The following is a 15765-nucleotide window of genomic DNA, read 5'->3' on the forward strand; positions in this document are numbered from 1 at the left end:
ATAGGTCACTTCTAAATTTCCAACCAGCCACTATTAGAAATGGAACCTCTGCCTTGGATATAGCACCGTTTCTTTGTGGGCTGAGTGGGTGGGTAACAGGAAACAAGTTAAACACTGATATCCAGGGGCACCTGGGTGGTTTAGTTGGTTAAGCGCCCAGCTCTTGATTTCGGCTCAGTTCATAATCTCATGGGTTCGTGAGTTTGACCCCAGTCAGGCTCTGTGCACACAACTTGGAGCCTACTTTGGGTTCTCTCTCCCCTCCTCTCTCTGCCCCTTCCCAACTCCCACCCTATCTCTCTAAAAATAAATACATAAACCTAAAAAAAAAAAAATGCTGGCATCCAGATTCTGCTGTTCCAGGATTCTATCAAGCAGCACAGTTTGATGACAACATTCCTACTGCCAACTCTGACCTGTAGAGCACAGTCACTATTAAGCTTCTCAAAATTGTCTGTGTCCCCTCACCAGTGCATTCCTCACTTTCTTAGTAAAGGAAATTCCTCTGAATTGTCCCAAGCACCACCATTACATGGTGGGTTCCTGGGCAAACCTACCATATCAATTCTAACTTCCCTACCTTTATGAATGTTTTGAACTATTCTGTATTCTACCACACAATGTTCTATTATTTCCACTACTTTTACTCTAGTCTATCATCAAGGCCAGACTTCTAAGGAACAGCAAAACTACATTGATGAGCTCTATATGTCCCTCCTATAATGTGGAATCACAGTTCATGGTGAGTAACACCAAGTCAATGAATTCTCTCCTATGCAGACTAACGTTCTGTGTTACTGGTCCCCCACTTGCCTACCAACCTCTACTCAAGATCTTCTTCCAGCTTCACCCCCAGATTCTCGCTGATACATGTTAACTGGGGTACGGAGCACTGCTTGCACTCCCACTTTAATTTCTGGGAGATGTAACCTTAATTATCAGTGATTTGGCTGAAGTTAGGCCGAGGGCCCCAACTTAAAAGGCAGCGAGGCCAGCGGCAGGGGCACTGAAGTACAGAGGGTAAACAGTTGATTTCTGAAGGAAACTGCACTCAGAGAAATCTGAGAAGGCCCAAAATGTTTGTCTAATACAATATTTCTTTCATGGCAATAAGGTCTTCAAGGTTATATGTGTGCCAACCAGCTTTTACTTTTCCCCTGTGATGTATGGATCTCTATTATTAACTAAAAACAACCAATCCTTTTTATATGAAAAGGATCTTAGCTGTATAACTTAATTTGTGCTAACTACCCTTCTTATATGGATTACATGGAAGGCAGAATTTTTCATTATCAGACCAAATACAAACTATACTTACAGGCAGAGAATTCAACTTCTTAAGGTCTAAATTATAAGTGAAATAAGTAGTATGAGCAATAAGTAATATCAAGATGTAAACGATATCAAGAACTCACTGAGTTACTGGAAAGGCACTTTAAAAATTAAATTCATGCATTTCTACCAACTTGATGAAATATAACTACATATTTCTTTCAAAGAAATAAATATAATAAAAGTAAACTGAGGCCTGTGGAGGTAGTTTAATAAAATCATTAGGCAGTTATACAAGCAAACTATACAGCAATGCATTGGTAAGTTATAGTGAGTGCCATTTTGTGTAATAAGGAAAAGGCTGGGTGTGAAGCATGAGTGTACAAGATACAAACAACCAAACGGCAAGCTATATATTTGAAAACACAGCTGTGGTTTATGTTCAGTCAGTTCATATCTCTAAGAGAACTATTTTTTTAATGCATACAAAGGGCAAATTTCATTATCATGTGAATATTTAAAACTCTCTGATATAATAAATCCCCTAGGATTACATGTCTGCTAAACAGATTTCCGTCTCTTTCCAAATACATTATTGATCAGTTTAGCCATTGATTTAGATCCACTGGGTCTTCTCTTTTCTTTGAGTTTGAAGTTTGTCAGGATGTCCTTGATAATTCTGATAAACATCATCTCTACCTCCAGACACTGCTCTGCTGCAGATAATTCACAGAATTGGCAGCGGTTATCCAATGCCAGCTTTTGCCCTTCTTCCCAGCCAACCTCTCGCACGTGACAGAGATCTTGCTTGTTACCAACCAAAAGCACTGCTGATTCCACAGCTCTGAAATGTAGAACACAACTTTGGCAAAATTATTTTACATCTCTTTTTTTTTTCATTAGTAGGTTTATATAAAAATTAATTAAGGACAAAAAAAATATTGTGTGTGTATATGTGCTTCTTATGGTCATATGTAAGTGTATGACACAAATCCCCAATTATTTACAAAAATTATAGAATGTGGTATGTGACACAGAAGTAACAAGACTATTAAAGTATAGGATTTGCATTGATACAAACCTATTCTTGAATAATGGCTCTGTTTACCAACAAGGCATGATTATTAATTTTCCCAAGTTCCATTATCCTATATGTAAAACAATCGTGAAATAGCACATGTTACACAGAATTCTCATGGAGATTTAATTAAATGATGTACATAAAAATACCTAGCACAGTCAGCAAAAGATGCTTACCAAGTATTATTTTTCATTTCCTTATCAATTGAAAGAGAAGGACTAACTAATGTGTTTTTACTGAATAGCTACTATAATTGAACAATTTAGATATAATTTTCCTAGGGAAAAATATTACTCAATACTCATTGCTGTTTGTTCTTTGTTATTATCCATTATACCATAGTCTAGAGATAAATGTTATAATCTCATGACCTTGTGCAATTTTTCTATTTATTTAAGAAATATGTTTCCAGAGCTCCTGGGTGGCTAAGTCGGTTAAGCATCCAGCTCTTGATTTCGGCTCAGGTCATGATCTCACGGTTTGTGGGAGTGAGTCCCGCACCGGGCTCTGTACTGACAGCACAGAGCCTGCTTAGTATTCTCTTTTTCCCTCTCTCCTTGCCTCGCCCTCCCTGTCTCTCAATATAAATATTTTTTTTTTAAAGAAAAACATTTCTTTGTTAAGATAATGTCTTCAACAAATATCAATAATTTTTCCTTGGTTACAGAGACAAATTTCTAAAACAGGGTTTCATTTGAAAGATAGAATAAGACAACTAGTCCTTATAAATGCCATAGAACTCTGCCAAGTTATCTACTATAGGGAAGAAATGAATAAATGCAGTCTTCAACTCTGTCTATAAAGATACTGTCTTTAGATTCTGCTAAAAGTCAGTTTCATTTGCATGATGGTGTGTGTGAGTGGTGAGGGGAAAAGCACTGTGTCTGTTAGACTTTTCAGGGTATTAATATTTTTTCTATAAAATTCAGAAAAGTATTGTAAAGCATTAATGGGGAAGGATAAGTGAAATATTTTGAAGAGTGACTCATAATCAGATGTAATTTTATAAAACAGTAACATATTTTGCTATCCCAGACTATCTACAGATTGAGAAGTGGAAATACTCTAAAAATTACTTAGTACATTAAGAAGATTGCCTGAAAAATGTCAAGTATAGGTGTTTTCATTTTTATGTTTTGACTATGCTTAAGTGATTCTTTTGATTTGGAAGAATAGTGAAGGAATTTTATTATTATCCTTTACCTAAGTCATGCTGCTTAAATATGAGGCATTTAATGCTTAAAACAATGAAGTTCAAAACAAAAATCTGTAATATAAGAGGAAATCAGAGCTGCAAGTTACCTCAGTAAAATCAAATCCTTTTCTCCTACCATATTTCTATCAGTTTTATAACCAGAAAAATGAGGTCTAGAGATCAAAGTGGTTTACCTAAGGTCAATCAGATATAAACAAGAATTTACATCAATTGACTTCAGGGAAACAACCTTTATCAATCATTATCCCATGGTTTCTTGATAGTGGGCATTTAAAATAGATACAAAAACACATATACCAATTTTCAGTAATAATATTGTGCTTCTTGCTTCCCAGATTAAAGTGTTATTTTGGATTCTAAGGGCAAATCTTATCACGAGCACAAAGAATCCTTTATATCAGCATGTCAAATAAAAATAAATATTTTAAATGGGAGAGGTTCAAACAAAAAAATAAAGAAAATGGGAAATTCATGTGTAAATGTATATCTAATAATACAAGAATGGTTTAAGGCAGGTATGCGTTCCCTCATAGTTTCTTTGTGTCAAGACAATTAACAATGGGTAATCATTGATCAGTTCTTTATTTTAGGAGGTGAAACAGAGAAAAATGTATTCTCATACTTAGAATTCATAATGGTTTGATTATTCAGTCTATTTTGCTTTGATAGATTGAACAACCCAACGACAAGGAATTGGATGCCAAAGGTAACAAATTTGGATTTATTTAATATCCTTAACATTTTTGTGGGAATGAAAAGAAAAGGTTGAAAAGTGAACTATCTTGTGTACAGAGTACCATTTTGCAAGTGAGTGTCATGTTAACAATAGAAGCTGTCTTGTAAAATAGCCATTTACTCAGAGCAAGTAACTGTTTATGTCAGCCAAGATATAAAGTATTCTCATCTTATTCCTTTTACTACATGTGTAACTCCTGTGGAATGGAAGGTGAATTGTTCAGGGCTGTTAAATTTTGTAATTGGAAGGCTGTATTAAGCTCTTCCTAATGATGCTTATAGCTATGATGATTTACTAAAAGGAAAGGCAAGAGGAATGGAGAATATCTTACCTTTTACAATGACTAGTTTGTGGCTCCCGAATTCTGTAGACCAGTGCTTTTGCAAAAGCAAATGAGGACCTGTCACTGATGTCATACACAATAACAAACCCATCTGCCCAATGCAGTTCACTTGTGAGGGAAAATTTTGCTTTCTTTGGCTGAAAATAAATCAAGCAAATTGAAACTGGTGGGATATTCCACCTATAATTGACACTTCAGACAATTAATTAATGGTAACCCATTTTATCAAAAAATAGATAGATATTGGAGTTTATAATATTAAAAATAATCTCTTAAAATTTTAATTAAAATTGAGAACACATTTCAGTTTTAAGACTGGCAACTTTACATTTACTCTTACCCAATCTTCTTCAAATCATGATTGAAAAAAAATAAAATAAAATAATACTTTGTTTTACTTACTTGAGAACAAGGGTCATATATTTCTAGGTTCAGTTGCTTCCCTTCCAAATACAAATGCTTACTATAGACAGATTCTGCAAAATATACATATATTCATTGTCATTATGGAAATACTCTAGAATTAAAAAAAATAAATTAATATTTGTATTACAGTCTTGCAAATTCAACTGGTCAGATTTTAGTGGAATAAAACAGTGGCTTTTTTTAACTGTTAGTGATCAAATACATGCATGTTATATTTGCTCATACATATATGTATTTCTTACAAATAAATTTTTCCACCATATCTATTCAACTACATGCTTTTGTGCTTATCTACTTATCTTCCATGTTACAACTATGGACGAATTATCTGTGTTTCCAAGGCCAATCCATTCATCATGAAATAGTTACCATTTCCTCTGATCTACTGAAAGACATAACTGTACCAATTCCACCTCTCTCTTCTGCATCATAAACTGTTCCTCTCTACTATATCATTATTAACTGCTGAATTTCTCCTAACTTAACAACCCTTTAGAACCCCCAATCTCTTCAACTATTGCCACATTGCTCTCCTAGCCTTTTAGTAAGTACCTACACCTCTGTGTCCAATTTCTGTCTCCATCCAGCTCTTTGAATCATTCCAATCAGGCTTTAGTTCCAAGAACTTAAATAAACCTGTTCTTATCAAGGTTATGGTTTTAGATTCAATGGATAATTCTGTCTTGAGCTTATGTGTCCTAGTAGAATTAATAGAGCTGATCACTGCTCCCTCCTTATAATGTTTTTTTTCTTTATTCTTTGTTGCTCCGTATTAATCTTTTTCATTTGTCCCATCATGTCTTCTCACACTCCAGACATGGGTCTAGGTTATGGATCTCTTCTCTATCTATACTCCCTGGCTAATCTCATTCAGATTTTTATACAACAGTTATTGCTGATGAACCCAATTTATATCTCCAGCCTAGACCTCTTCCTTGAACCTCAGACACAAACAACTACTGCTATCGGACACCCCCCTTTAGATACTTAATAGACATCTCAACCTGAAAATACTTAAAATGGAATCCCTGACTCCCCTGAAAAGATTGTATCTTCTACAATTTTCTGTTTCATTAAATTATATACCCATAACTCCAATTTATCAGGTTAAAAGCCTTAAGTCATCCCTGATCCTTTCTTTCTTTTACCTCCTATATTTATCCTATTAAAAATTCCTTTTAGGGGCACCCGGGTGGCTCAGTCGGTAAAGCGGCCGACTTCAGCTCAGGTCATGATCTCGCGGTCTGTGAGTTCGAGCCCCGCGTCAGGCTCTGTGCTGACAGCTCAGAGCCTGGAGCCTGTTTCAGATTCTGTGTCTCCCTCTCTCTCTGACACTCCCCTGTTCATGCTTTGTCTCCCTCTGTCTCAAAAATAAATAAATGTTAAAAGAAATTCCTTTTATTCTATCTTTGGAGTATAGTTTGAATTTATCTGTTTCTCATTATCTCCATTGTTAGTACTATGATCCAAGCCATCAGTTTTTATTTAGAGTATTACAAAACCTCCTCATTCATCTCTCTGTTTTACCTCCTTCTTAACTCCCTTCTTGTGCCTAGTCTATTCTCAACACAGGAGCAAAAGTGAACCTTGTAGCCAAATCATATCCCTTGTCTGATCAAATCTCTCCAATGGCTCCCCATCTCACTTGGATAAACCAAAGCCTTTAAAATGCCTGAAAATGTCCCTCTTTGTTTAGTCTCCCATCACTTCTATGACTTCTTTGGCTATACTCTCTCAAATTATTTGCACACAAACTACACCATCCTCCATAGCGTTCCTCAACTTTTTTCAGAAATTTCCTCCCTCAGAATTTTGGTAATTGTTTCTTCTGCCTGGAATGTAATCCTCCAGATATCTTCATGGCTCAATTTCACCACCTTTATTTCTCTGTCCAAATATCACCTTCTCGGCAAATCTACCCTGACTACCCTATTTTAAATTTAAATTTTAACATACCATATTAGTGCCATTCCCCCATGATATTTTCTTTTTCTTTATAGCAGTTATCATCATCTGACATAACTTATACTCTTTTTTTGTAATTGACCCTTCCTTCCAGAATATAAATCTTATGGGGGCTTGGATATTTGTCTATTTTGTTCAATACTGTAGCCTCTCTATCTAGAAGAATACCTGGGACGTGGTAGGTGCTCAATAAATATTTGTTTAATGAATAAAAGACTTCCTTTCTGTAACTGTTCCTCCAGAGTTTAATAAAAGACCTACTTCTCTCCAAAATGGCACACTGACAAAAAAATCATGACCCATTCTGGCAACATAACCCATAGTTAAAAAGATAGAGCAAGATTTGGGGAGCTGACTTCAGGGGTTAAGGATGCATTTTAAAATCCTTTTAGGTTACATTTAATGAAATTTGTTATAGTTTCATTAAACCTTAAAATATGTTTTCAGACAGTTCCATGTAACTTCATAGGTTACTACTGACTGTGAACCCTACAAGTTCCTTCTAGACGTTTAAACATATCTACTCAAAAATCAAAAACTGTCAGCTGGGGTCACTAACTCTTAACTTTTTAGAATTTTATTATTTCCCCTTCTGGTCTTCATTTACAAGATGGAATCATTTTCTGCCAGTTTTTCCTCGTGCAGTGATGATCTTTTTGCTCATTTGTTTGTCTTTTCAAAATGTCTCTAAGTCATATATTTTTTAATGGAAATGTACCAGCCTGGAATGTACACACTTCATTTGTTTATATAACTATATCTTATAAAAGATTAAGGTGATTTTTTTTGTTGTTGTTGTTGTTGCTGTTGTTATTTTGGGTGTGGTTTTATTTGTGTTGGTTTGGGTTTGTAATTGTGGAACATCTTCTCCTGCCTGACTCTTTGTGTTATATTGACTGTTTTTGACAGAGGTTTTTCACCTGAGAATTTAAACAATAGGAATTTCTTTTTCTATGTATTTCTTCTATCTTTAATCAGTTTTCAAGCACTTTCTCTAAAATATTCCCAATGTCACATGGATTGAAGTAGTATGTTAGATACGTGTAGAAAGTAATACAATACCTTAACGTTAGTTTCTAAAATTCTGGAATAATGCTACTTCATGAATGGAGGCTTTCTTGCTTTCTTTCTTTCTTTCTTTTTTTGGTGGAGGAGATTATTTCTTATGGAAAAACACGTTTTCCATTATAACTTCCTCTTAATCTAAGTAAGAATTATTGCACAAAAAAATCAGAATCATTCCCCTTTCTTCCAATTCTCATAATTTTTTTATACTCTGCTGTTCTTGTTTAAAAAACATAAAGCAAAATCACTTTTCCTTCATGTCTTAAATCAGGTGAGATATTAGTACTAATTAGCACTAATGTTGATTATTAATATTAGTATTAATATTGATTAATTGCTGAGCCAAAAATATACTCAAAACTCTGGCAAAGTTCCTCACTTTTTATTAATGCCTCACTCTGATATTTCCCATATGTCATGCTAATTCTGAACAAAATAAATTTAGAGCAGAGTTAGTAAAATTATTCTAAGATTATATTAAAACACTTGTTTTAGAATTTCTCTGAAACTTAGATAAGCAACCTAGATAATTTTGATATGATCTTTAATCAAGGTATAATTTTCCCATTATTTTCACATGGGAATAAATTAAAATAAGCTTTATTTTGTAGTTACTAGTGCTTTTATGATTAATATGTCTTCATCTTTCAACAAATGTTTATTTAATTTCAAAACTGTTTCATAGTTTACAAAAATATTCACACTGACACACTTCACAATATTAGGAGAGGGGGATCTTAGTTTTAATGTTCTTCTAATTCTAGACTGAAACAAACTGACTTCCTAATCCATCTCACTTAACATCAAATTGGGTGAATTTTATCATAAAAGCACATTCTATTCAAGTACCTATTTTGATATTTCCAACCAGAATCTGAATAAATAAGTTGTTGAAAAATGCAAAAATGGAAAATTCTACCAAAATGCTTCAGTGACCTTAATTGTGGTTTAATTAAAATGATGAAATTTTAAAGGTTAAAAAAAAAAAGTCTAAAGTGGTGACTTACCAAAATTAGAAGCATATTCTCCAATGAATCGCTTGGTAAGAAACCTTACTGTAAGTGCTACAAGACAAACAGGCTGGACTTAGGGTCTTTTCTATTTTAGGATACAGATAACTTAGTTATGTACATAAGGTTTTATCTTTCAGCTCAAAAATTACCAAGCATTAACGCACACCTTAAAGCTTTATTAAATTCTAGTCTAAATAATAGTCATCAAGATTTTCACTGTACAACCATAAAGATTAAAAGACTAGAAAGTGATCTGCCTATTCAAATCACTATGTAATTAATTCATGAATGCAAACAGGTAAGACAGCTTACTTTATGTAACAGAAACAGAGTTCTCATTAAGTTTCAGATTCAAGAACTATACCATCTCTTTATATTTTTTACCAGGTCAAATCTGGCTCTAATAGTAACAAGGACAATATCACACATTTGTTTATCACACAGTTGTTTGCAAGGATAGAGGGACTTCAAAACCCAGGAAACAGAAGAAAGACCTCTAGTGTGGGTTTATCTTGCTGCAGCTCCTGGGTCTGGACAGTTGTCATCGTTCATTGAGATCAGGTAGCTCTATTGATGGCATCCTCACCACCATCATAACGGAACCAAAACCAAAATCCGGTAAAATAAAACAAAACCGTGCCTTCCAAAGTCAGGGGCACCTGTTGCTCAGTCTGCAGGCATCTACAAAGCCACGCCCATCCTGTTTTTTCACCTCAGGAATGTTGCATTTAAAACATAATCCACAGGTCTCCCTGCATTCTTCTCCACCCTTAGGCTCCGAGCAGAAGAATCAGTTCAGGGCCATTGTTTGGCCACTAGTGGATGTGAGGGCAGGTTTGTTACAGTGAGAAGTAGGTGGGATGGTGATGGAGTGATTTACTGTTATTCCTACAAATTAATACTTCAAACAGTTATCTTTCTCAAAGTGCCTATAAGTTCTATAAATATACAGTTAATTGCATTACTTCCTCATAAAAATGAAAACTCCAAATGAAAAGTAGTACACATAATTATGTAGCTATATTTACCTATTAGGTCAATATATTTCTCACTCGTTTTACACTCTGCACCATGCCACAGTATGCAACACCACTCACCAGATTTGCCTGTTCCTTCGCCACCCAAGACAGCAAGCTTCACATCGTTCATCTTGTCTTTCTGATCCTTCTTGCTCAGTCCTGTCTTTTGGAGCTATACTGACTTGAGCCCAGCATGTGCTTTTTAAAATCCTTTTTACTAACGCTGCTATAATTTCTCTAAGGCCAACTCCGCCCCATATTCCTCCCATCCAATAATAACTTTAAAAATGTTTTCCTGGAGTCTTTTTAAACATATTCCATTTAAAAAAATAAACATTGCAGTTACTATTTAGACATAAAGTCTTCGTAAGTCAATAGTTAAGAATTTCACAGAAATTCTGCAGAAGATTCTTAAGTCAGCTAAGAAAGCTTAGTTCCCAATCATCTATTTTTTGTGTACCAGGAATTTACCTTTCTAGGACCTAGAAAAATGATTTCTCTAAATAAGAAAATGAGGTTTTAGAGGATGAGTATACATTCCTGTAAATCTACTTTGATTGGATCAGTTTTGATTTTTCTATAAAACCTGAGCCTATATTTTCTTGGACTTTTTCTGTGAAAGACAAAGGGAATAAGTTTACTCAGTCAAGACAAGAAATGAGAGAAGGAAGCGGATGGCTGTCTCAGATGTAGTTGTTTAGGGGTGACAGCAGGGCACATAAACACAGCCCATGTTTTTGAGTCATATGAGGCTTTAATGAAAAATTTGGACACTACAGAATTTTATCTCTCCAATGTCTTTCTTAATAAGCTCTCTCTCTCTCTCTCTCTCTCTCTCTCTATTTTAGGTCAATAGACAATAGTAAGGTTTCTGAGAAAAAAATAAAGCAAGCAGCTTCATGTTGTTTAAAAAGCAATAAGCAGAAGCCTGTCATGTTTCCTTCTGTGGTACTGTGGTACCCCACATTACTTTCTTTCCTTTCTCTCTCTCCATTTGTGTATGTATAAATTGGAGAGTTGAGAAAAGAGTGCAACAACAAATAGAAGAACTCAACCTTGTGTACTAAATTTTGAGACCCAGGTAAAGGAGTTTCATTTCTAGGCTGGGTTGATCACAGGTATAACATGCTTTTTAAAAATGCATTTATTTAGCAAACATTGAGCAACTGCCGCTTTTTATTGAAGATGTGTTGGGTTAACAAGGTCCACAATTAAAGAATTCATTAAGATTCCTTAATGAATCTACAGTCTACTAAGATGAAAATTGACATAATTAGAATTATAATAGACATGATCATGGCTAAAACAGAGCTCTAACCAAGGGCTGAGGAAAGCAGAGCAGTGCATTGAAAGGTCTTCAAAAAGTAGGTAAAGCTTGAAACATGAGCAGGACCCAACAGAAGAAAGAAAAAGTGATTGGGAATTAGGGAGATGTGTCTATTCCAAAAGAAGAAATAGACTCTGTAAAGAAAAAGAAAAAAAAAGGAAGCGAGAGTATGGCAATTTGTGATATCAAGGTTAACACATGAACCAAAAAAAAAAATTAAAAATAACCTATGTTCTCTCTGTAATCCATACACCTATTTTAAGAGTAACGGGTAATTACTTTTTTTTTATTAAGGGAGTTTACTAGCTGATTTATTATATTATGAAATTGAAAGTTTTTTCCTCTATTTGGAGAAATTATATTTTTATCTTAAAGTTCTGACTGATGTCTTTAGAAAGTTTAGTATATCTACTGATATGAAGGAAAAACTTAATTTCATAGCACGCACGATATTGAAAACAATATATAGATATATAGATAGATAGATATAGATATAGATATAGATATATACCTACATTTTTTTTGCCATATCCTCCTCCTCCCCACTGCCACTGAATTCCAAAAATAAATCTAATAAAAAAGCAGCCTAAGGGTACTTGGTTCCAGGGATCGAGCCCTGCCTCAATTCTCTCTCTCCTCTATGCCCCTACCTCCAAAAGCACGCCCACTCATGCTCTCTCTCTCTCTCTCTCAAAATAAATAAACATTAAAAAAAAAAAACAGCCTAGTGTTGGAATAGAGTGAATATAATTATGTACATGCTTTTCTAAGAAACAGAGTGTCTATATATTTTTTGGCCTCAGGTAAAGGGTGCTAAAATATGAATGTTCTGATAGACATATTACTTATACTACCTAAAATCCTTTTACTTTTCCCTAAATAAATATTTATTCACAACCAATATAATTTTTGTTACTTTATTCATTTATTGAATGAAAAAAATTTATTGAGTGTCTACTACAGGCTTGGCACTATTTTCAATGCTAGAAACATATTAGTGAATAAAGTACTTACAGATTCTGTTCATTGGAGATGGACCTTAAATATTAAAAAATAAGTAACGATTACATATCAGGTATTCATTAATGCTATAATTTTATCTGTTTAATTTTGAGGTCAAGTTAACCGGCCCTTTTCAACTAATCTCATTTCCCTGTAATTTCTGTTAGAATAGATGCAAAGTTTTTTCACCAAAAGCTGCGGATTCAGAGGGTGGAGTGATTAAAAAAATCTCCAAGGAGAAAGATTATCTTTGTTCCATTATACTGTTCTAGAACATTAAAAAGATGGACTACTTCCCAACCCACTTTCTGTGTCTACAATAATCTAAAATAGACATGAATGGTGTACATAGACAAACAGAAAACAAAGAAATCATAGAAATACAATGTTATTTATGAATATAGATCCCCAGGTCTGGAGTATATTAGCAAATCAAATCCAGAAGTGTATTTAAAGAGCCAATTGTAATGAGCTAGTAGAATTTATTCTAAGAAAGGCAAGTTGATTGAACAACAGGAAGTTTAGTAAAATATTCTAATATATTAGCATGATAAAGGAGAAAAACTGTATGAATAACCTGCTCCTAAAAGCATTTCATGAAATTTAACAACTGCTTAAAACAAAATACTTAGTAATCTAAAATTACATCTAACTTGATTAAGTTTATATATTTTTAATCCACATATCAGAAAAATAACAAATGCATATAGAATTTTTACTCTTAATTTCCTCGAAAAAGAGTATTTTGTCTGTTAATTTTAGCACAGAATTGGTAGTCCTATTCAATACAATGAGGGGAAGAAATTACATATACAAAAAAGGGGAGAAAAATAGTTACAACCTACAAATGATATTTTCCTTACCTGTATTTTATCTACATTATTAGCATACGTAAGATCATTCAGTAAGCTGGCCAAGTAAAAGAAAAACATAGAAACAATAATTCCAGATGATAAAAATAGCAGCTAACACATGTTTTACACAGTGTATAACAGGTAATTTTTTAACTTGTTTTCCAAGTATACTACATTTAATCCTCTGAGAAACTTCAGGTAGGTGCCATTATTATATAATACAAATACAGTCCTTTTTCACAAAGAAAGGAAAAAAAGAAGTAAAAAGAAGAAAACTAAAAAGGAATGTATAGGATTTATATGATGAATTCTCTTACTGAAGATTATCAAATAAGACTTGAATACATGGACAAACATAAATAGAATGGCCCAATGTTATAATTATTGCCAAATCAATCTAAAAGTAAAATGCAATGACAATTAAAAGCCCAACAAAGACGGTTTGATTGAATGTAGACAACTTATTTTGAAAAAGAAAATATGTAAGAATAAATGAGAAATTTTTAGGTAAAATACCTCTCATGAACCAAATAATACCAAAAAAAATACTACTCTATTAAAATGTGATTGATAGCCTCATTAATCGAATAGATTTTTGAGTATAGAATTTAAGTACATAGGAATTTATTTTATTATGAATGCAATGCTTTTAATACATGTTATTTTTAAATTATGTTGATGCTATTAGAAAAAAAATCTTAGAACAATGTGTTATATCTGTACCTCATGCCACACAGAAAAATAAATTATGAATACTAAAAATCTTAGTGTGAAAATTAAATTCAGAGAAGTTTACATAGCCTTTGACATATATATGAGAATCTTCCAAATAATTGTAGACAAGGAAAAGTCTTCTTAAGAAATAGATCCAGGGGCAACTGGGTGGCTCAGTCGGTTAGTGTCTGACTTTAGCTCAGGTCATGATCTCGCTGTTCATGAATTTGAGGCCCGCATCAGGCTCTGTGCTGACAGATCAGAGCCTGGAGCCTGCTTCAGATTCTGTGTCTCCCTCTCTCTGTCTGCCCCTCCCCCACTCACGCTGTGTCTCACTCTCTGTCTCAAAAATAAACATTAAAATATTTTTTAAGAAAAAAATCTAAAGACATATACAAAAATATATACAGAAAAACAATATAATGACTTTTCATAATTGATCTTTAAGTGTTGGTTATGTTAGTCCCATGGGATTATTTAACAAAGTGTGTGAATTTGTACGTTTAATAGAAAGTAAGTTTCTAGCTACAAATGGATTCTTTTTAATCAGAACTGAGGTATTTGTTTCACTTCAAATTATAATCCATATTACTAAAAGAAAGTTCTAGCAGAAAACAAGTGTTTTTAAAGTGGAATTACTTCTGGATAATGTTATGTGATAATATGGAAATTTATAATGGAAGAGTAGTTTTGTTTTTGTTTTTTAAGAAGAAAAATGGTATTATTCTAATCTCACAAAGCACATGTTTTCAAACAGCTAACAGATTTAAAGTGCATTAAGAGTGTTCAGGTGTTTCCACATTATGTTGGGGTTAGGTAAGCAATCTAGGGAATATTCATAGAAAAAAAGAACATTTGATTGCTAAGCTCTATCTCTCCTTGTTCTCAAAGCACTTTATGTTATGTTTCATGACATAAATAGCACAGATAGCATTCTCAGCCAGAGATTAGGAGCAATTTCTCTGCAATCATAAATCCTCCAAAATCTCTTGCAAAGGAATTATTCAAACGGGGACATTTGCCTAAACAAATGATGAAGATATAGGAATGGTGGCTACTATACAAAAGCTCTATTAATATTAACAGTAGCTAGCATACAAAAACTTCTATTAGTCCACAGTCTGATTTGGGGGGCTATAATATATGTATTTTAGAACATATTTATATATATATATATAAAAATATATATAAGTATATATTTATATATATAATATATAATATATATATTAATAAATATTATATTTATATATTATATATATTATATATATATACAATATATTTATTTTTCTAATATATATTTTTCTAAATATATTTTCTAATATATATTTTTCTAAATATATTTTATATTTAGAACTAATATTTGCTTAGTACATCAATTTATGTTCTAACAATTCACTTATTAATTACACTTTCCTAATAGATTCTTTTTTGTATGTGTGATTATTTTTGATGGATTGGCTATTTATTTGAACAAGTATGTAAAACAGATTGTTATGTAACAAAACTACTCCCACATTATTTGGTCTGGGAAGACTATTTTCAGAGTCTACACCTATTTTCAGTGTAGAGTCTATACTAAGTTTTTGGCTTATAGCCTCTTGAGTGTCTGTTTAAAATTTAACAAATCATACCTGAATACTGAACACCTACCTATTCTACAAATTGCAACTAATCTGAGTTTATCTTTTCTTTTTCCTCTTCCTCTTTGTGCCCCATTTCCCTTCCTGATGGT

General features: G+C 33.3%; 1 protein-coding gene across 3 annotated transcripts in view; it reads right to left on the reverse strand.

Moving 5' to 3' along the window:
* Positions 1-1199: 1199 nt before the first annotated feature.
* RERGL (RERG like) overlaps positions 1200-15765 on the reverse strand; it is a 48092-nt gene continuing 33526 nt past the window's right edge. For 2 of the 3 annotated variants that reach the window (XM_049625152.1, XM_049625153.1), the window contains 5 exons: positions 12478-12501; positions 9112-9168; positions 5051-5124; positions 4637-4785; positions 1200-2116 (listed from right to left, as the gene is read on the reverse strand). In XM_049625152.1, the coding sequence (XP_049481109.1) occupies positions 1834-2116; positions 4637-4785; positions 5051-5124; positions 9112-9168; positions 12478-12501 (587 nt within the window). In that variant the 3' untranslated portion in view covers positions 1200-1833. Of the gene's footprint in view, positions 2117-4636; positions 4786-5050; positions 5125-9111; positions 9169-10214; positions 10789-12477; positions 12502-15765 lie in introns of those variants that run through there. The other variant, XM_049625154.1, reaches the window with a different exon arrangement.

The sequence above is a fragment of the Panthera uncia genome, chromosome B4 (assembly GCF_023721935.1).
Source record: "Panthera uncia isolate 11264 chromosome B4, Puncia_PCG_1.0, whole genome shotgun sequence".
Lineage (NCBI taxonomy): Eukaryota > Metazoa > Chordata > Mammalia > Carnivora > Felidae > Panthera > Panthera uncia.